Source organism: Enhydra lutris, unplaced genomic scaffold, assembly GCF_002288905.1.
Source record: "Enhydra lutris kenyoni isolate GAN:26980312 unplaced genomic scaffold, ASM228890v2 scaffoldscaffold1, whole genome shotgun sequence".
Taxonomy (NCBI): Eukaryota; Metazoa; Chordata; class Mammalia; order Carnivora; family Mustelidae; genus Enhydra; species Enhydra lutris.
In genome coordinates, this window is record NW_019154085.1 from 32,604,745 (window position 1) to 32,625,328 (window position 20,584).

The 20,584-nt window shown below is 39.2% G+C and overlaps 1 protein-coding gene across 7 annotated transcripts in view; it reads left to right on the forward strand.

Moving 5' to 3' along the window:
* Positions 1–12,446, forward strand: part of LOC111154666 (long-chain-fatty-acid--CoA ligase 3) — a 68,994-nt gene extending 56,548 nt beyond the window's left edge. For all 7 annotated transcript variants that reach the window (XM_022514509.1, XM_022514597.1, XM_022514760.1 and 4 more), the window contains 6 exons: positions 1,528–1,700; positions 3,216–3,290; positions 4,341–4,532; positions 6,000–6,114; positions 7,761–7,918; positions 10,899–12,446. In XM_022514509.1, the coding sequence (XP_022370217.1) occupies positions 1,528–1,700; positions 3,216–3,290; positions 4,341–4,532; positions 6,000–6,114; positions 7,761–7,918; positions 10,899–11,056 (871 nt within the window). In that variant the 3' untranslated portion in view covers positions 11,057–12,446. The remainder of the gene's footprint in view (positions 1–1,527; positions 1,701–3,215; positions 3,291–4,340; positions 4,533–5,999; positions 6,115–7,760; positions 7,919–10,898) is intronic.
* The last annotated feature ends 8,138 nt before the right edge of the window (positions 12,447–20,584 follow it).

Genomic DNA, 20,584 nt, shown 5'->3' on the forward strand with positions numbered 1-20,584 from the left:
TGAAACTATATTTTTTTGCCTTATTTTAATTAACTTCTGAGTGAGATATAAAAATGATTGCTGCTTGGTCTTCTACTTTTCCAGAGTTATTAAAGAAAAACCTACCCTTTCCCCTTTTTGATAAAGATTATGATTAAGCGTGGTGCCTGGGTGGCTCAGTGGGTTAAAGCCTATGCCTTCGGCTTGGGTCATGATCCCAGGGTCCTGGGATCGAGTCCCACTTCGGGCTTCTGCTCGTCGGGGAGCCTGCTTCCCTTCCTCTCTCTCTGCCTGCCCCTCTGCCTACTTGTGACCTCTGTCTGTCAAATAAATAAATAAAATATTAAAAAAAATTATTAATAAGCAGTCTTTTTTATTAGTGTATTTTCAGAAACATTTTAATTAGATGTTTGAATTGTTTTCCTTTTTTAATTTAGCAGACATTTTAAAACAATAAACACTTCAGAAACCAGTGAAATTTTAAAAAGAGATTGTACAAATATGTACCCATTTCTTTTTCAAAAAATACTTAGAGTATGGGTGTATGCAGGGGGAGGGGTAAAGAGGGAGGGAGAATGAGGATCTAAGCAGACTCCACTCTGAGTGCTGAGCCTGATGTGGGGCCAAGTTCATAATCCCACGACTTTGAGATCATGACCTGAGTCGAAACCAAGAGTCAGATGCTTAACTGACTGAGCCACCCAGGTGCCCCCAATACGTACACATTCCTAATGAAGTAAGCAAAAGCAAAGAAAATGCTTTGCTTTTAATGCTAAATTTTATGAAGATACAACAGGATTATTCAGTATTAATAGGTGTGTTTTTAAAAAGATTTTATTTATTAGAGAGACAGATAGTGAGATAGAGAGAGCACAAGTTGGGGGAGATGGAGAAGCAGGCTCCTGCTAAGCAGTGAGTCTGACATGGGGCTCGATTCCAGGACCCTGGGATCATGACCTGAGCCAAAGGCAGACACTTAACTAACTGACCATCCAGGCGCCCCTTAATATCTGTATTATTATATAATATAAAACTAATTGCTCTGGCCATAAACATAAGTTTGTCATTACTGTATAAAATTAAACCTGACAATTTTGAATTCAAATATTAACTTGAAAAGTTAAGAGAAAATGCTACTTTCTTTACTTGGCCAAACATAAAAAAAGTTAAGGTTTGGGGCGCCTGGGCGGTTCAGTGGGTTAAGCCTCTGCAATCGGTTCAGGTCATGATCCCAGGGTCCTGGGATCGAGCCCCGCGTCGGGCTCTCTGCCCCGCAGGGAGCCTGCCTCCACCTCTCTCTCTCTCTCTCTGCCTGCCTCTCTGCCTACTTGTGATCTCTGTCAAATAAATAAATAAAATCTTTAAAAAAAAAAAAAAAGTTAAGGTTTAAGTAGTGGGTGAGAGAATCTCTTAAATTGGCTATGTAGCCTTGGGTGAGCCTGACTCTCAGAATCTCACATTTCAGAATTGGGAGATTAGTCCAAATGACTTGGAGAATGCCATTCAGCTTCAAATTCTCTGATTTTTTTTTTTTTTTTTTTTTTTAAGGTTTATTTTCCGAAAAGTCCGAGGCTTGCTAGGCGGAAATATTCGGCTTCTGTTATGTGGAGGTGCTCCACTTTCTGCAACCACACAGCGATTCATGAACATCTGTTTCTGCTGTCCCGTTGGTCAGGGATATGGACTGACTGAATCTTGCGGTGCGGGAACAATTACAGAAGGTTTGTGTTCTTCAAAGTGGTGTGTCCAAAAAGAGGCTGGGGTGCACCTCTAGGCATTCTTTGGTAATGGTTTTTTTCTGCAGTATGAAGGATAAAAGTGGTTAAGGTATTTGTGTGCAGAATGATGGTAAATTCTAAGTACTGTGATTATTGATAGTGTTTAGAATGTATTGGATACATCTAATAGTCAATAATTGATAGTTTCATGTTAGATTATGATATGTTAAATTAAAAGCTACTTAGAGTTCTGGAAAAAGTTTTAGTAACAAGAATTGGCTGTATTATATACATTTATTTTCTTATTTCAGTTATTAAGTGTCTTTTTGTGAAGAAAAATAAACATGTTTTGTGTAGTTGTTGAGGTATGTGTATTAAAGCTCAAACTTGGAAGTGGTTTATGGGGGTGGTCTGTGTAATGAGAGGAAAACCAGATTCAGTTCTAGAGAATATAATTTCTAGGGTTTATCATGGTGACATGATTGACGAGGCCATCCATAACCCAAGTGGTTCCCAGATGAATCCCGGAGTGCCTCATGTGTCCCTTTTATTGAGGAAAGTTATTTTGCTTCTCAGTACTAGGAAGAGCTACTTTATATTTTCTAGATACTGACAGATATTAAACTTCCTAATTGATCATTTTCCTTGTTTACCTTGAATGTTTCTGTGTACCTTTCTTATGTCAGGTTTATCATACACTACTTCTGTATTTTCCTGTTTTCTATATTTTGGAAGCTATTTCTAAGTTTTGTTTTGCAGGAAATAAAAGTCTTAATTATGTGTTAATTATTGTGTTGAATGTGATTAATCAGTTACAGCTTATATTGTAAATAAAACAGCCTATAAATTATTAAATAATCAGCCTTTTCTTTCTGGTACTTGAATGATCTTTGAAGAGGAAACATGATGAAATAGTAATTCACAATAGTGGTGTGTGCTTTTCCCAGATCCTTGAAAGTTAATCTCCAGCCTGGTCTGGATGATAGCCTAGGCTGCTGTCCGGGAGGCTTAGAGGTCTCCCTTTGAAATAGTGATAGACAGGAGAAGGTTGGAGAGGCTGCAGGTACTGCAAAGCCTTCTGGTCTGACAAGAAAGTGGAGTGGGTCCCATCATCCTTGAGGATAGGGGCTCCAGACTGATGAGCCAGGCAGCTTCACGGAGTGAAGTGGGCCTTGAGAAGATCCGTGAAGGGAGTAAGGCATGTAGGGGAGCTGGAGCAGGCATGCCCCGTCTGACGGGGACCCCAGTTGTTGCTGTGCTGGAGATGCGGGCCCTGTTGTTCCTGGAGGGTCCACACTTCTGTGTAAAATGGCTTGAGTTTTAAATGTCAATAACCAAGTCAGAATAAAAAGAAACCCTGTGTGGGCCCCATAGCTTGTGGTTCACCAGTTTGTGACTCCTGCTTTTAAAGATTCTCTGGGGATGTCAGAGCTTTGGGATACGTCATCATCTTTGGTAGAAAAATGAAGCTGTTTAGTCACCACTGTAATCAAATACCTTTTTTCATTTGTATCTTAGTGTGGGACTACAATACTGGCAGAGTGGGAGCACCATTAGTTTGCTGTGAAATCAAATTAAAGAACTGGGAGGAAGGTAATAACCTGTTTTAACCACAGAGCATTAATCTGTATAATATTTAACCTTAAAGTTAGAACTGTGCTTCATTTTCTTACTTTAGGACATAAATCATCCACAAGTGCTTGTTTTTTATCTAATAGAATTATTTTATCTAGAGCTATACTTGGATTTACTTGCTTCAAGAATGATTCTGAAGAGTTATAATTGCTTTTATTTTGCTTATTTCATTACATGAATGCAAGGAAGAATTATGACAAAAACTTGAAATCTGCTAAACGATGTCAATAAATTAGGAATGATCATAAGTTTATTTTGTAGAAGCAAAAATCATAAAATGTAATCTCTGAAACAGGATTTTTCATATTTTTTCTTTTTTTCTTTTCCCTGATGATTTCAATCTAGAATCATCAGAAGGAAATTTTTACTATGATTTCATAAAATCTGTTGTTTTGCCATTTAAATACTAATTACTTTTTAAAAAATTGCATTTGATTCTATCAGTGTATATAGATTATTAGTGTTTGGTTTCACTTTTCTTTTATACAAAATAAATATTCTGAAGGTTTGATGCCATTTTTCATTTCTCTTTTAGCAGAATTAGTGAAAATGTTTGACAAATTTAAATTTGGAGTCATTCTGAATTTTATAAGGCATAAATCTCTTAAATATAGTGTAATTTGGTTTTACAGTGTTGTGTTTTATTGAATACATGATTTAGTACTTTTATCAGACATCTAAGAATCTCCACAGAGTCCCTAAAGGAGTTTACCTTGTAGTACACATGACTATTTTATACCACAGGCGTTGGATTTTTTTAGTGTAATGTTTGCTTGGAATAGTAGTTTAAAAGCGTCAGTGCTTATGGGTAAGCAACTGAAATGTTGCACCTAGTTTTACTTGAATGAGTTTTGTTCATTTATACTGTCTGCCTCGTTTCCTTTGGGAAACTCTAATTGGATTTAAAATCAGATGTTCCTATTTAGAAACTAACATTTTCTAATTTTCACATGATGTATATAGAAATAAAAATTTAGAATTAACTCTTAATTATTTTGTGTTTACTAGGTGGATACTTTAATACTGATAAACCACACCCCAGGGGTGAAATTCTTATTGGTGGCCAAAATGTGACACTAGGATACTACAAAAATGAAGCAAAAACGAAAGCTGATTTCTTTGAAGATGAATATGGACAGAGGTGGCTCTGTACTGGAGATATTGGGGAGTTTGACCCTGATGGTTGTTTAAAGATTATTGGTGAGCCAACTAATATATATATATATATATATACATATATTTTATATATATATAAAATGTATGTATATATACCCCCTGACAATGGATGTTTCTGAAACAGTTTTGCAAAAGAGATAACTTATATTTAGGGAAGCTTTTTAATAATACAAGAATAGATCTTTCTGCAGTGTTGATAGGGTCTGTTGTATCATCTCTGGAATATAAAATAGAGACTGTGAAGGAATTTTAAGGCTTGACATTTTAGGAGATCTCAAAATCTGTTCAATAGCAGTGATATTTTTAATTACTAGATAACCCTGAAGGAATCAAATTCTTAGTACGGAATATTTATTTTTTGTGTTCTTTGGTATCTAAGGTTTATTGGACACGGCTCTCCTGTTGGAACCATGTCCTGGCCTTGCCTGTGAGATAAGGAAGGCCTGGCAGTTGGAGTATTGTGACCCATGGGGCAGAAAATAGCTCCCTGCCTTCCCTCTTAACATTCTTTTTCTCAGTTAATAGTGTTTCTGTACTAGTCATGCTACTTAGAAACCTCGGAGGAGATGTGAGACTTCAGGGAGCTCCCCATGTGTTACCCCTCTTCTGCTGATTTACCAGGTGAAACGTGCCTCAAGATCATTCTGTTCTGGCAGCAGCTCTTCTGCCCACGGGTCCTGTCCCCGTGGTTTAATAAAACTACCATTTTGCACCAAAAAAAAAAAAAAAAATCATTCTTTTCTCTCTGCCCTCTCACCATGACCATAGGTCAGGCCCACACCTTCTGTCACCCTGTTGCAAGAAATTCCTCTCTCTGGACATGCTTGTCCCGCTTAAACACACGCTTGAGCCGTCAGCACTGATCTCACTGGGCCACTTTGCTGCTAAAAAACTCTAGTGGCAGCTAGGGGCTCGGTTCAGTGCCTCTGTTCTGTAGCCAGATTCACCTCTCCGCCTCCCCATCTAGCCCCTCCCTCCCCCCAAGTGCTGCGGAAGTTCAGGCTGACCTACCTGTCTGTCGTTTACCAGGGCCAGTGCACTTGGCTACCTCCTATCTTTCCTAGAGACTCTGCCCAGGCCTCACTTGGTGGGAATTCTTTCCAGATCAGCAGGTTGGACAGGCTTGACCCTTACCGTTACCATTCTGTGTTGAGGGGATATGTTTCTCTCCAGATAGCACATGAGCTTTCACATGTCACTGAGAACTCTTCTCCTTCCTGGTGTTAATATGTCATAGGGAACATACCTCTTCAGCAGAACATGCCTGAAGCCCTGGAGGGACTCTTGACCAGAAACTAATTTTCTTTTTTGAAAGAATTTATTTAATGGTACTGAAATTAGGGCCTAATTTACTGTGTACTTTTAATTTTGGTGTAACTATTATAATAAACTTAATTGATAGCAAATTACTTCAGGAATGGCCAATATTCATGTGTATTCAAGGTATTTCTGTGCTCCCATGTGCCCCCTCCTGGCCTTTGTCCTGCATAGATCGTAAGAAGGACCTTGTGAAACTGCAAGCCGGAGAATATGTTTCTCTTGGGAAAGTAGAGGCAGCCCTGAAGAACCTCTCCCTTATAGATAACATTTGTGCATATGCAAACAGGTAAGAAAGTAGAATTCTGTTACTTTTACTTCAAACCTTTTGTGTGTTCTTGGCATTTCCTTCCTAGATGAATCTTCTTCTTAAAACTATACTAAGAACTCTTCTTCCTTCGTATCTGTTGTCTCTGGGAGTGGCCTCTTCTCTGGAAAGCCAGTAACTGATTCTGTCCTTGGGATGCTTCCCCTCCTTGTCATCCTCTCTCTCTGGTTTCTGTTTACATCTCACTGCGGTGTCCTGTGTGATGGGGAGGGGAAGAAAGTCAAGTGCTCCTTCTTGGTGCCTTGGCATCCCCAGCAACACGTCTTTCCGCACAGGGAAGCTTCCCAGAAACAGCCCAGAGCATAGGGGAGTAGAGAAGGAAGTTGGATAGTCTTCAAGCTGGACCCTGCTCCACACCTACTACCTTGCACTAGACTTAAGCCTGCTTGGGACCCTCGCCAAGGTGGGGGGGCTCTGCTTTAAGCTGTGTTAAGCTGTGGCTTAACTCCTATCATATCTAATCCGTAATGATACAAGGCAGCTGGGAAGGAGAGTTTAAAGAAAAATCCTGGAAATGTATTCCTGGGAAATGTGTTGGAAATTTATATTGGCACTCTGGTGACATTTTTTCCTAACAGTATTCTATGTGGTAATGTCTCCAGTGTTAATGATCAGCTACTCTGTGGCCAGTGTTCATGATCAGCTACTTCGTGCTACTACTTGCTGCAGCAGTTGACATAATAATTATTATGAAAAGATAAAATCTGGTATCAGAAGAACCAATTTTGAAACAGACTTTAAAGATTAACTACATTGTATTATAAATTATTCTGCCCTTCAATTAGCCAAGAGATGTTTTCTTCTGTGGTACTACAGTTCTGGCTTTTACTTGTGTGATATTAACCAGACTACCCTTCTCTTCCTGATGCTGCTTGCCATTTCCTGCTGCCATTGGCAGGCGTACCTACAGCTCTTTTATTAACAGTTCTCGTGACAACAAAAGAGAAAATAAATGTAACCACATTACTTTGATTTGCTGCCAGATTTCTTGAGATACACTTTTTTTTTTTTTTTTTACTTTAAATATATTTTTTAAAGATTTTATTTGTTTGAGGGCAACAGAGTGCATGAGCAGGGGAGGGGGAAACAGAGAGAGGGAGAGAATCCCAGGGAGACTCTTCACTGAATGTGGAGCCTGACATGGGGCTCGGTCTCAACGCTGAGATCATCACCTGAGCCGAAATCAAGAGTCACATGCTTACTGGCTGAGCCACCCAGGCGCCCCTAGATATAATTTCTATTTACATAAATTTTAATTTCTCTTTAACCTGTTAATGTGAATTACTGATTTAAGAGTTGAATTTTCTAATATTTGTAATTTTCTTTAAAAAAATGTATAAATGGAAGTATTCATAACACACATAGTTGAAATTTGTCATTAAATATCCGATGAAGGTTTATTTAGCAGGGAACTCTGTCAGAGCCTTGAACATACTATGAGTCATGCAGCAGAAGTGGCGTGAGGTGAGTGTGCTAAGTACCAAATAGGCGTCATGTGTGTTCTTTAGTGCAGTCGTGGATCGATGACAACAGCATTGGTAATCATGACTGCAGCTCACACCCTGTGCCGTTTAGATCCTTACCCCTTTGTCCTTTCTGTATTTCAGTTATCATTCTTACGTCATTGGGTTTGTTGTGCCAAACCAAAAGGAACTTACAGAACTCGCTCGAAAGAAAGGACTTCATGGGACTTGGGAGGAGCTGTGTAACAGCTGTGAAATGGAAAACGAGGTCCTCAAAGTGCTTTCTGAAGCTGCTATTTCAGGTGAGTGGCTGTGAAACAGACTGAGGACTGAGGCGGGAAGGGAAGAGGGTGCTCACGTTCGCTTGTGCTGCCGTCACACGGCTTAGGTGACGTCATTTCCTACTCAGAAACCAACTATGTTTTCCTGCAGCTAAATAGAAGAGCAGACTTCACAGGCCCTTCCAGAGGACTCGCCTATCATGTGCTCCCATGACCCCCATGCACCAGTCCTTGTCCTTGTCCCTTTAGCTTTTGTCTTCTGGGTTCACCCTTTTTCTCCTTCTCTCAGCTGGGTCCTGGCCACCCCGGCCCATCCTCAACTGCCCAAGACTCTTTTCTGCATTTTCTACACTGTTAATGTGCTGGTAGTAGCTTGTATGGATGTGTCCTATCCCCCCTTTTTGCGGGTGTGTTGGGGGAGCCTGCAGTCGGTCGCTCTGGTGGTTACTGAATAATCCTGCTGTGAACATTCGTGTACAAGGGGTTGTGCAGACGGGCTCCTTTCTCCTGGGTAGGTACTTCAGAGTGGAATTGCTAGGCCTGTGTCAACTTTGTTAAACCTTTTAAGAAAGTACTAGATTATTTTCCAGAATATTTTTTCCAAGTATTTTCCAAACTTATTTTCTAAAATTTTGGCATCATTTTATCATTCCCACTGGTGTTAGGTTCCAGTTTCCCCACGTCCCCGAAACACCTGTTACTGTCATCCTTTGGATTCTACTCATCCTAGTGGGTATGCAGTAGGGTATCTGTTGGTTTTGATATATATTTTTCTGGTGGCTAATGATGTCGGGCATCCTTTCTTGTATTTATTACCCATTTTATGTCTTCTCTAGAGAAATGTCTATTCAGATCCTTTGCCCGTTTTTTAAAAATGGAGTTGCCTTTTTATTACTGAGCTGTATAAGTTCTTTATGTATTCTAGACACGAGGCCCTTACCAGATGCGCAGTTTGTAAATATTTTCGCCCATTCTGTGGGTTGTGTTTTTACTTTTTTGATGGTACCTTTTGAAGTACAACAGTGTTAATTTTGAAAGGGTAATTTTTTTTTCTTTTGTTGTTTGTGCTTTTGGTGTCCTGAGAAATCATTCCTAATCTATCACAAAGATACACCCTATTTTTTATTCTAAGAGTTTTATAGTTTCAGCTGTTACATTTAGGTCCTCGGTCTATTTGAGTTCATTTTAATGTGTGAAGGAGGGATCCAACTTCATTCTTAGGCAAAATTTGTATCAGGTTTACACCTGAGAAACAGTTAGTAGTTATCTATAAAGAAACTCACTGTGAAGAATTGGTTTATGTGCTCTTTGGGGGTTGACTTAGGCAAAGCTGGAACTCGGTAGGGCAGCTGGTTGGCAGCTGCTGGAAGTCCGACCACAGGCGGAGTTGGTTTTTGTTTGGGGACACCTCAGCTCTGCTCCTGCGGCCTTTTCAGTCCACCCAACCAGGCCCGTTAAGATGATCGAGGACAGTTTGCCTCACATAAAGTAAACTGGTTGTAGACTTAATCATTTATGTACAATGTGTATTGTGTTAGAGTTTAATTGACTAACTGGGGACACTAGCCTAAGCCAGTAGATACATAAAACTGACTTTTCCAGTCTATCATCGCTTGTCCGCTTGGCACCCATGTACATCTCGTGAGAGCATAGTTGATTTCTAAGTAAGGACAGTAACAAAGACTCCCGCCTCATGTAGTAAAACTGCCCAGCACACAGCTGAAAATACATTAACCTTTTTTGCAGAAGACGATGCACACCCCTTGAGCGATTTTTGCTCTTATTCAGTGATACACAGTTAGCTTATTAATACTTATTATGATAGGAGAATAAAAGGGAGGAAAATAAAAATATTTGCTTTAACATATATACAAACACAACAAAACAAGAACCATTCCATAAGTTCTCAGGTCCAGGCCTTGCTGCTTTTACTCACTGTGGTTTTCCCTCTAGGAGAGCACTCCCGGAATAGCTTTAGTCTTTGAAGAAGAAAACCTTGTTATGTCTATGTTTATAAGTTAGAGTTAATATATCTCTTTTGCTCCCAAGGTACTTACACCTTCAGTTTAGTGAGCAAGTGTGCCTGTCTGTATGGTGTGTGTGTGTGTGTGTGTGTGTGTGTGTGTAATCATGGCTAGATGTTCATCTGTTTATCCTTGTTAGATTTTATACCACTTGAGAACAGGAACTATTCTGTGTTTCTTAAAGAGTGTTTAAGAGTGTTTAGTAAAACGCTTTACACAGTAATTTTTTTCAATAAATATTTGTTGAATGAATGCTGGAAAACCTCTCCCTTTTCTCCATCCCTCTCCCTGTGTCCAACCCTCTGCTACTGAGACTCTTACTGATATCCAGCAGTATATAGAGACACACTAGTAAGCAAACATTCTGTCCTCATAGCTTATGCTGAATATTCTGATTTGATGACAAGATTCTCTTTAAACTTTATTATTTTTTGGTTTCTAAAGTGATCTCCTTATAATAAACTCAGATTTAGGTGTGTGGCATTTGCTTTTCCTTAATCATGGATCTTAACCCCTAGAGCTATACAGTTTATAACTTGGTGTATAGTTGTCCTACACATCTGTGTGCATAACATTTATCTGCTATTAAAAAAATCTGAAAACTGCCTTTTTTTTAAGCCTAGTAATATATTGCAAATATCTTTATACACCCTACCATGTAGATCTTATTTTTAATGACTGAATTTTATTCCATTTTATGCCTGCATCATAACTTAATGTAACTTATTCTGTTGATGGCCATGTAGATTTTTTAAACAAAAAATTTGGCTTTTATAATTCTCATACATATCTGTATGTATCTATTTACTTCTAGTGTTTTTGAGGGATGGCTTATTTAGAAGCAAGATTTCATGGGATGTTGTGCATTTTGATGGGCGCTCTAAGACTAGAAAAGTTACACTGTTTGCCAGGAATTTTAATTGTATGTTTTTTATGCCTCTGCATTTACATTTTCACTCCCTCTTCCACCATCGCAGCGAGTCTAGAAAAATTCGAAATTCCAGTAAAAATTCGTTTGAGCCCGGAACCGTGGACCCCCGAAACTGGTCTGGTGACAGATGCCTTCAAGCTGAAACGTAAAGAGCTTAAAACACATTACCAGGCGGACATTGAGCGAATGTATGGAAGAAAATAGTTCTTCTCTTTCAGCATCGTTTGCTGCAGGGAGCTCAGATCAAATAGGAAAATACTTGAAGTGCATGTCTCCAACTGTGAGGCAAACCCCGTTCCTCGTTCCTCGTAGTAAACCTAAGCTGTTACTTCTGACGTCGCCTGTTCCTTCTGACGTCGCCGTTCTTACTGACGGGATTAGTAAAACATTAAGACAGCAAACTGGTGTCTGTCTCTTCTTTCTTCCCCCTTTCCAACTTACCACCTAGGACTGCACTTGTCAGCATGAGGACTTTGAATCATTTTGGGGAACAGTGATTTTAAAACCTCAAGTTTTTAAACATGATTTATATGTTCTGTATAATGTTCAGTTTGTAACTTTTTAAAGTTTGGATGTATAGAGGGATAAATAGGAAATATAAGAACTGATTATTTGGGGGGCTTTTTTACTTACGGTATTTAAAAATGCAAGGGTATGGATGTGAAATTATGTAAATTCAAACGCTTATGAATCAAATCATTGTTGAACAAAAGATTTGTTGCTGTGTAATTATTGTCTTGTATGCATTTGAGAGAAATAAATATACCCATACTTATGTTTTAAGAAATTGAGACCTTGTGAATATATGCCCGACAGCGTCTTATATATATTTATTTTTTATTAGGGAAAAGAATGGAAGTGTGGTGCTGCGTGAAACAAGCTGGCACTGGGGGTCACGCTTAAGCGCAAGGAAGAAACGCGGCAAGTGTAGCGCCGCTGGGTAATTAGTCTCTAGTCGCTTACCCTCCGAATAGTCAGGGTCTTCTAGTTGCTTTGAAACTAGGAGAATGTCCGGACTCTAAGAGTTGGGCGCAATTCTAAAAGTTAAGGTGGGATTTAAGAGGCAAAGGATAGAAAGCTATTCTTTATTTCATCAACCATTGTACATGCAGTTGTTCATATTTATAGCACCTCAATCATGGAAAGCTACTCTGTCCGCTCTGATGCTTTTAGTCTAGATGTGTAATCTATCGCATTTCAAAATGAGGATTTTTCTCTTGATAGTTTGCACTGGTGTGTGTGTGTGTGTGTGTGTGAGAAAGAGAGAGAGTGTGTGTGTGTGTTGGCAACTTATCAAAAAGGCACCTTATCCTTTCTATGAAACTTTTTTACACTAGAATACGGAAACATGGAGAATGTTTCTGATACTGGCATTCGTACTAAGATATATGAGAATTTAACTTTATACTGAGGTGAGTTAAGATTTAATTTGTAGGTTTTTATGTTACTGTGGAAGTTAAGATTCTAAAAACGCTGCTTGTATGTACATGGTAAGTCTTCATATGTGTTGCTTGTCTTGTATTTGAGCATTATCAAGAGTACTGTTGCACCAATGACGATGTGTTCAGATCAAGACTTCAAAAAAAAAAAAAAAGGTACCATGTTTTCTTATGTCCTCTTGGTTATTTTTCGATTCTTAGTTCCTTTAGGCATCATAAGGCAAAAACAAAGAAAAGAAGTAGATCTGGGTAGGACAGTAGGAATGCTGAGACCCAGGACTCTGTAGCTTTTGGTCATGTTGCACACACATCATATTTGGAGATACCGCATATGGTGTTCTGTTTCGAACTTTTCTTGTATTTGTTTATAAGCATTGTGTTTTGAGTGTGTTTTTCCTTGTCATAGTTTAAATTTATTCATAAAGTTTGGGAAAACTGCCAAGAAGTAAAACAATGAAAGACATTAAACAGAACTTCTCTGTCAGGATGTTGTGATCTGAAGATTAAGTCAGGGTGGGTGGAGAATTTGTTTCAGATGCTTTATCTTTAGAATGTCTGCTTTCAAATGATTTTTGAGAAGTTGTATTTAGAAAAGAAGGTTCAGTGCTTCAAAGGGAGGGAGAGAACAATGCAATCGGGACTCAAAAACTGTCAGATGAATACGCAGCTTATCACTGATTCTGGATACAAGTTGTTTCTTTTCAGAAGCCTCTAACAGGACTGATTTAATTTGCATTTTGTTCCATTTTTCTCATTTTTTTCAGTCCTAAAATCTCAGATGCCAGGTGTCAGATGTCACAGCAGAGTATGAAATTACATAAAGTAGCGTCCCCTTTCAAACAAGTTCCTCTCTGACCCACACCATCTTTAGTGACTTGAAAAATGAGACGTTTTCATCTTAACTTTTCGAAAAGAAACCATTGGTTTAACAACCAAAACCAAAAACACCACCCAACAATGAGGATTTTTTTAAAATACTGGTTTAGCTTGAAGACGCTTGGGGAGGAAAACTTTGAAGAATGTCAAAGTCAGTTGCTAAATCTAATACATCTGAAAACAGACTATAGATCCTAAAAAGAATGATTCTGAAGAACTTGTTTTCTGGAAATAAGTTACATAAGACTTATCAGCCTTGCCCGTGACAGTAAGTCTGAGGGCTGATGGCGGCTACCTCCCCTTTTCTCTTGGCAGCCTCCCTCACCTCTCCTGCTGGGGATTTTTTAGCTTCAACTTTATTAGAAAGGTTTTTACCAACAGCAGAACAAAACTGTAAGGGGTCTCTCTTAAGTACTGCTTTGATTTTTTAAGTAATGGATCTAATACCATGTTCTCCAAAGCTTGCAATTTTTTCAGCAATGTTTAAAGATTATCCTGGAATAAATTTTTTTTTTTTTTTTTTTTTGCTGCCAAAATAAATTCTATAGTTTTTAAAGCAATTATTTCCTGTGATACAACTCTAAAACTTAAAATCTCTTGTTTGTGAGTTTGTTCTTTTGTAAGAGAATTATGTACATCTGTGATGTTTTAAAGGGGAGCCACTATTAACAGTGTACATACTGGACCACGCTGAAATGTAATGCGTCCTTTCTCTACGCTTAACGGTTATTCACTGGGAGTTCATTTTGGTTGTATTCTTGGTTACTGCTGTTTTCTGCCTGAAGAAGTGTACATCATAAAGAAGCAATATAGCCACATGGTATGGACTATTTATTTGTAAATTGACATCAAGTTTGAAGAATAAAGATACGGAAAAAGTTTCTGATATTAAAACAATATTTTGTGTTTTTTTTTCCTCAAAAAAAAAGGTCTCTATAATATAAGGTCAAACTTAAACTGACATTCTTGAAATATTTGTTTTGAAAAAGGAGTTTGGGGAATTTCCTTTTCTTGGCCTAGCCAATCCTCTTGAAGGCAAATACTGTACTTTAGAAATTCTGGTCTTAACCTACTTTTGTTTCTGATAGCATTCCTCTGTTCTCTGTTTCTCTAACCCTTCGTGATGCCTCCTTTCTATTTTGGGTGTGCCTACACAGATTATCTGCTGTCAGCATTTAAAAATTAGTGACGTTAAGATGTTCTCTACACATAAAATATTCACATTATGAATTAGAGATCCTACAATTTGTGGGAGAAATTAAAAGCAACATGGCAGCCATAAATATGGGTTTTATTCCTACATTTAATCCTGTAATTGTGAAAGAATTGTTTCCTGCTGTGATATCTCAGAAACCCACCCCCCTCCCTGCCTTCAAGACCACTTGATGTTTGTTTCTGACAAAAACAGATGTATGTACCTTGATACCAACAGCACTTCTATAAAAGCAGGTCACTTTACGGAATCCTGCAACTGTAAGAAAGCAGCTTCGTGTGTTGTGCATCAACTTAAATATTAATTGTGCCTCATTTCTGTCATTAACTGCTCAGATTGTTACTTTAAACTTTGGTAGCTTAATGTTTATACTACATTAAGTAACACCTATGATTTTAGGTGAGGCAGGTCTCTGTTGTCATGAAAAGCTACAAGAACAGGCTACGTTTATATATATAGATAGCCTGATTTAAATGATATCATCAATGTGACCCCCTCTCCCCAAAAAACAAAAACTTGCCTCTGATTCTAATCTACTTGCAAGCATGTAGACTCCAAGGTCACATCTGTTCAGAAGTCCTCTCCAGCTACAGTGCTTTAATAATGGTCCATGGTCCCCTGAGTGGGCATTCAATCACTTTCTTGATTAAATTAAAATGTTAACAAAATTATAACCACAAGGCATATATGTGTCGAACGAGAGATGCATTTTTCTAGTTTAGACTTTCTGGAACCCTTTTCATCAAACCTTTCCATTAGCATTCTTATTGACTGATACTTTTGAATAGTGTTGACTTGGTGGGATTCATTCAGAAGCAACTTTTCCATTTGGTGATTCCTTGTTAATCCTCAGTTCTTTGTAAAGATAGATCCTGTTGTGTGAGTTCTCTGTTACACAATAAGATGGGGCCTCTGATTAAAACTTTTTCTGCATGGATTACCTTGTAGAAATAGGGTCTCTCTCCAATATGAGTTTTTTGTTGATGAAAGTTTTTCTGCATTTACAGATTTTCTCTTAAAATTTAAATTCAGTTTAGTCATATAATGTATTCATCACTTGCATGTAACACCCAGTGCTCATAATATCAAGTGTTCTCCTTAACAACCATCCGCTAATTACCCCATCCCCCCACCCAGCTCCCCTCCAGTTTGTTCCCTATACTCTCTTATGGTTTGCCTCCCTCTCTGTTTTTATCTTATTTTATTTTTCCTTCCTTTCCCCTATGTTCATCTGTTTTGTTTCTTAAATTCCACATGAGTGAAATCATACGGTATTTGTCTTTTTTTGACTTACTTTGCTTATCATAATACCCTCTAGTTCCATCTGTGTCTTTACGAATGGCAAGGTTTCATTCTTTTTGATGGCTGAGTAATATTCGTGTGTGTGTGTGTGTGTGTACACACATTGCATGCACATGTATATGTGTGTATATAGGCTATTGTTAATGTTTGCTATAAACATTCGAGTGCATGTGCCCCTTTGGATTAGCATTTTTGTACCCTCTGTATAAATACCTAGTGCAATTGCTGGTGCAATTGCTGGGTCATAGGGTAGTTCTATTTGTAACCTTTTGAGGAACCTCCATACTGTTCTCCAGGGTGGGTGTACCAGTTTGCATTCCCACCAGCAGTGTAAGAGGACTCCGCTTTCTCCACATCCTTACCAACATTTGTTTACTGACTTGTTAATATTAGCTGTTTTGACTGGTGTGAGGTGGTATCTCATTGTGGTTTTGATTTGTATTTTCCTGATGCCAAGTGATGTGGAGCATTCTTCATGTGTCTGTTGGCCATCTGGATGTCTTCTTTGAAGAAATTGTTCATTTCTTCTGCCCATTTCTTGACTGGATTTTTGGGGGTTTTTTTGGGTGTTGAGTTTGATAAGTTCTTATTATAGATTATGGATACTAGCCCTCTATCAGGTATGTCATTTGCAAATATCTTCTCTCATTCCATGGGTTGTCTCTTAGTTTTGTTGATTGTTTCCTTTGCTGTGCAAAGCTTTTTATCCTGATGAAGTACCAATAGTTCATTTTTGCTTTTATTTCTCTTGCCTTTGAAGAGGTGTCTAGTTAGAAGTTGCCATGGCCGAGGCCAGAGAGGTTGCTGCCTGTGTCGTTCTCTAGTATTTTGACTGTCTTGCTTTTAGGTCTTTCATCCATTTTGAGTTCATCTTTGTGTATGGTGTAAGAAAGTGATCCTGTTTCATTCCTTTTCATTCCCAACACCATTTGTTGAAGAGACTGTCCTTTTTCCATTCGACATTCTTTCCTGCTTAGTTGAAGATTAGTTGACCATAGAGTTGAGGGTCTAATTCTGGGCTCTGTATTCTGTCCATTGATCTATGTGTCTGTTTTTGTGCCAGTACCATACTGTCTTGATGATTGCAGCTTTGTCATACAGCTTGAAGTTCGGAATTGTGATGTCTCCAGCTTTGGTTTTCTTTTTCAACCTTCCTCTGGTTCTTCAGGGTCTTTTCTGGTTCCATACAAATTTTAGAATTATTTGTTCCAGTGAAAAATACTGGTGGTAGATTTTTCTCTTTAGAAAATGCCCTCTCATGGTAAGAGTGGGACGACCTATGGCTTTCCCACACTGTCTGAATTTATGGGGTTTCTTCATGGAAATCCTAGTGTGAGCTTTCCTGTTTAATCAAAGGCAAGCTGTAAGTGAAGATTTTCCTGTAGTGAACACATTTGTGGAGTTTCTCCAGTATAAATTCTTTGATGTTGATTACAAGGCGCATTATAGCTAAAGATTTCCCCACTTTCTTCACATTCATTTTTGTTTTTAACCTGCATGAACACTCACATGTTGGATAAAGAATGGGCAGTCCCTAAAGACTTTGTCAGGTTTTTACAACCAGAGGATTTCATACCTATATGATTTTCCACATGTTAAGGCAGTTCCCTAACTCTTTGACCTCAGGACTTCTTTACAATCTGAAACAAATTACTGGCAAAATTCTTGAGGACCCTAGAAAGCTTTGATTTATGTGGCTTACATCTCGATATTTTAAAATCATGGACTTTTTCGTTCACAAGTGTTTGTGCTTTACCAGGAAATGTATAGAGTTTTAAAATCATTCACTTTGGGTTTCCTTAATGACCACAGACATGTTAAGATAATCATTTTTAAGTGAGAGTACGGGTCCATAGGCTGGGCTGTATGTATGTCCCTTCTCCCATCCCCGAGTCCCAGCTTTCCACTGGAGGAAAAACATCGTAGCTGTTAGCAGAACACAGCTGTGAAATTTTTGCTCTGTGATACTGCACAGTTCCACAGTCTCCATCAAAATAGGAATGAAAAACCCACTGCTATGTTGCCCAAATAATGTGATGCCACAGCTTTCCAAATTCTATTTGTAAAAGCCTATAGTTCCAATGCCCTTACACTTTGTCTACCCTCATGGCCCTGTACTGGATGCTGTCTGACCTCAGAAGGGTTCTGTGTCTGAAATGGGAGGCAGACTGAAGGTCAGAATGAGATCAAAGGATGGCTTTAACAGGGGGCTGGGTGAGGGTCAGGGGAGGGGCGCTCAGGCTGGGTTGGACAAAGACTTTCACGGTGAAGTTTATAGTAACTGTCGGTTGGAAACATCCTACATGCCCTAATATCTAAATAGCTAAATGTCCTATAACATCCATTCGACTGATCGTATGGGCAACAAGTGTTTACACAATTTCTTATATCATGAGGATTATTTCATATTATGAATGATTTGGGGGAAGAAAGTTGGAATCAAAATGTAGAGGCACTTCAGGTCAAAATGTGTGTGTGTGTGTGTGTGTGTGTGTGTGTGTGTGTGCACATGCACGCCCATCTGTGTGGCACGCATATTGCATAGAGAAAAGCCTGGAAAGACATATGCCAACATGGTGGTGATTGTGAAATTGTGGTTCCCTTATTTTCCCCTCCATGCTTTTCTTTACTATTTTTTTTTTTTAATTTACAATGACATTATTGCTATCTTAAAAATCCAAATTTATGAGAACAGTTCAGTCGTTATTTTTCTTATCCTGGCAAAATGAATACTTTTTAAGAGAAAAAGTCTTGAAATTGTGTCATGTTTTGGTAAAAACCAGAAACTTGACTTTCTTTCCTTTTTTAAAAGGATTTTATTTATTTATTTGAAAGACAGAGACATAGAGAGGGAACACAAGCAAGGGGAGTGGGAGAGGCAGAAGCAGGCTTCCCGCTGAGCAGGGAGCTTGCTGTGGGGCTCGGCCCCAAGACCGTGGGATCATAACCTGAGTCAAAGGCAGACGCCTAACGACTGAGCCACCCAGGTGCCCCAACTTTTGATTTTTTAATCTCCTTGTATTTCTATTAGTGTGTTAGTTTCCTAGGGCTGCTGTCACAGAATCCCACAAGCTGGGTGACTGAAAACTGAAGAAATCTGTTCTCACGGTTCTGGAGGCTAGGTGTGTTGGTTTGGCCATGTTCCTTCTGAAGTCCATCAGAGAATTCTTCCTTGCCTCTTTCCAGCTGCTGGCGGCTTGCCATGATGTGTGGCAGTCTTGGGCCTGTAGATTTATCGCCCCGCTCCTCCCCATGGCATTCTTCTCCCCGTGTCTTCACATCATCTTCCCTCTGTGTGCATCTGTGTGTTCAAATTTCCCCTTTTCATAAGGACATAGTCGCATTACCCTGGTCGTCTGCAATAACCTTACTACCTCCAAGTAAGGTCCCATTCTGAGATACAGGAGTTAGGACAACGTATCTTTCTGGGGGTGGGGGGTGGGGACACAATTCGACCCATAGCCCATTTTTTTTTTTTTTTTGAAAGCATTCTTCCAATGATACTTTTTTTAAAAAAGATTTTATTTATTTATATATTTGACAGAGATCACAAGTAGGCAGAGAGAGGCAAGCAAAGAGAGAGGGGGAAGCAGGCTCCCTGCTGAGCACAGAGCCTAATGTGGGGCTCGATCCCAAGACCCTGAGATCATGACCTGAGTTGAAGGCAGAGGCTTAACCCACTGAGCCACCCAGGTGCCCCCCCAATTATGCATTTTGCTTATCAATTTTCTGTTTATTCCATCTTTATAATGTGATATTTAAGTATCTATCCCTGTCTTCTTGTATTAAACATTTTTTTCTGTGTTTCCTTCCCTTTTCTGTATATTTTTATTTTCATGTTATCAATTCTCTTGATTGCCTCAGCACTCAATTGGAATTTTCCTATTTATGTGGCACTTTTGTCTCCATACAGCTCAGCTCTTTTTAAAATTTTTTATGCATACTTGTTATTTTGTTTTAGATTTTAGATTTGTTTGAAAGAGATCTTGAGAGAGAGATCATGAGTGGGGGCGGAGGTAGAGGGAGAAGACGACTCCCCACTGAGAAGAGATGCGGGACTTGCTCTCAGGACCCTGGGGTCATGACCTGAGCTGAAGGCAGATGCTTAATCAACTGAGCCAACACTGTGTCCTGTATTATAATGTATTTAATCATTCTTTCCTTCCTGGGCTTTTAGGTTTTTCCAAAGTTTACCACTACAATCACTGTGACAGCAAAGGGCCCTTACTAACACTTTGGGCATAAGTGGAAACTCACATATAGGACAGTTCTTGAGTAGTGGACCTGCTGGATCAAACCTTAGAAGTTTTGCAAGCTATCCAATTGTTACTTTGTTTTGAGTGTATATATCCTGACTCCTGGGGTAAGTTTAAATTCCCCAGGACACGGGGGCTTTAGCAATTCCTTTCATTCCGCAGGTCTAGCGTAGGATGTCTGTCTTCTCTGAGATTTGGAACGTTTGCTCTGGGACCATCTTCATCAGTTAGCCTTTGCCCAGGCTAAAATGCAGGCGATCAGGAGAAAGAAGGTGTGCGATGTGAGCTGTTAGGATTTTTGGTCACATAGTCCTTCCCTCCCTCCCTCCTTTTTCCCCCTGATGATAAATAATAATCTCATATGCCTTTTGAGTCACTTGGGACCTTGTTTTGTCCTTCCCCTTCCCAGGAATACTCTAATAACGAGGGAAATAAAAACGTACACAGTATCATTAATCAAAAAGAGACGTGCTGGCGCTCGGTGGGGAGGCCGAAGGCAGCCTTGGCCGGGTGGATCTCGTTTCCCTCCTCTGCAGCATTTACAGGAAGCGGCAGGGACTGCGTGGAGATAATGGATGCTTCCGCGACGGTCTGCCCCCCATTCTCCTTCTGTGAATCACCAGCCCTGGGGTGCCGGCCGCCGTGC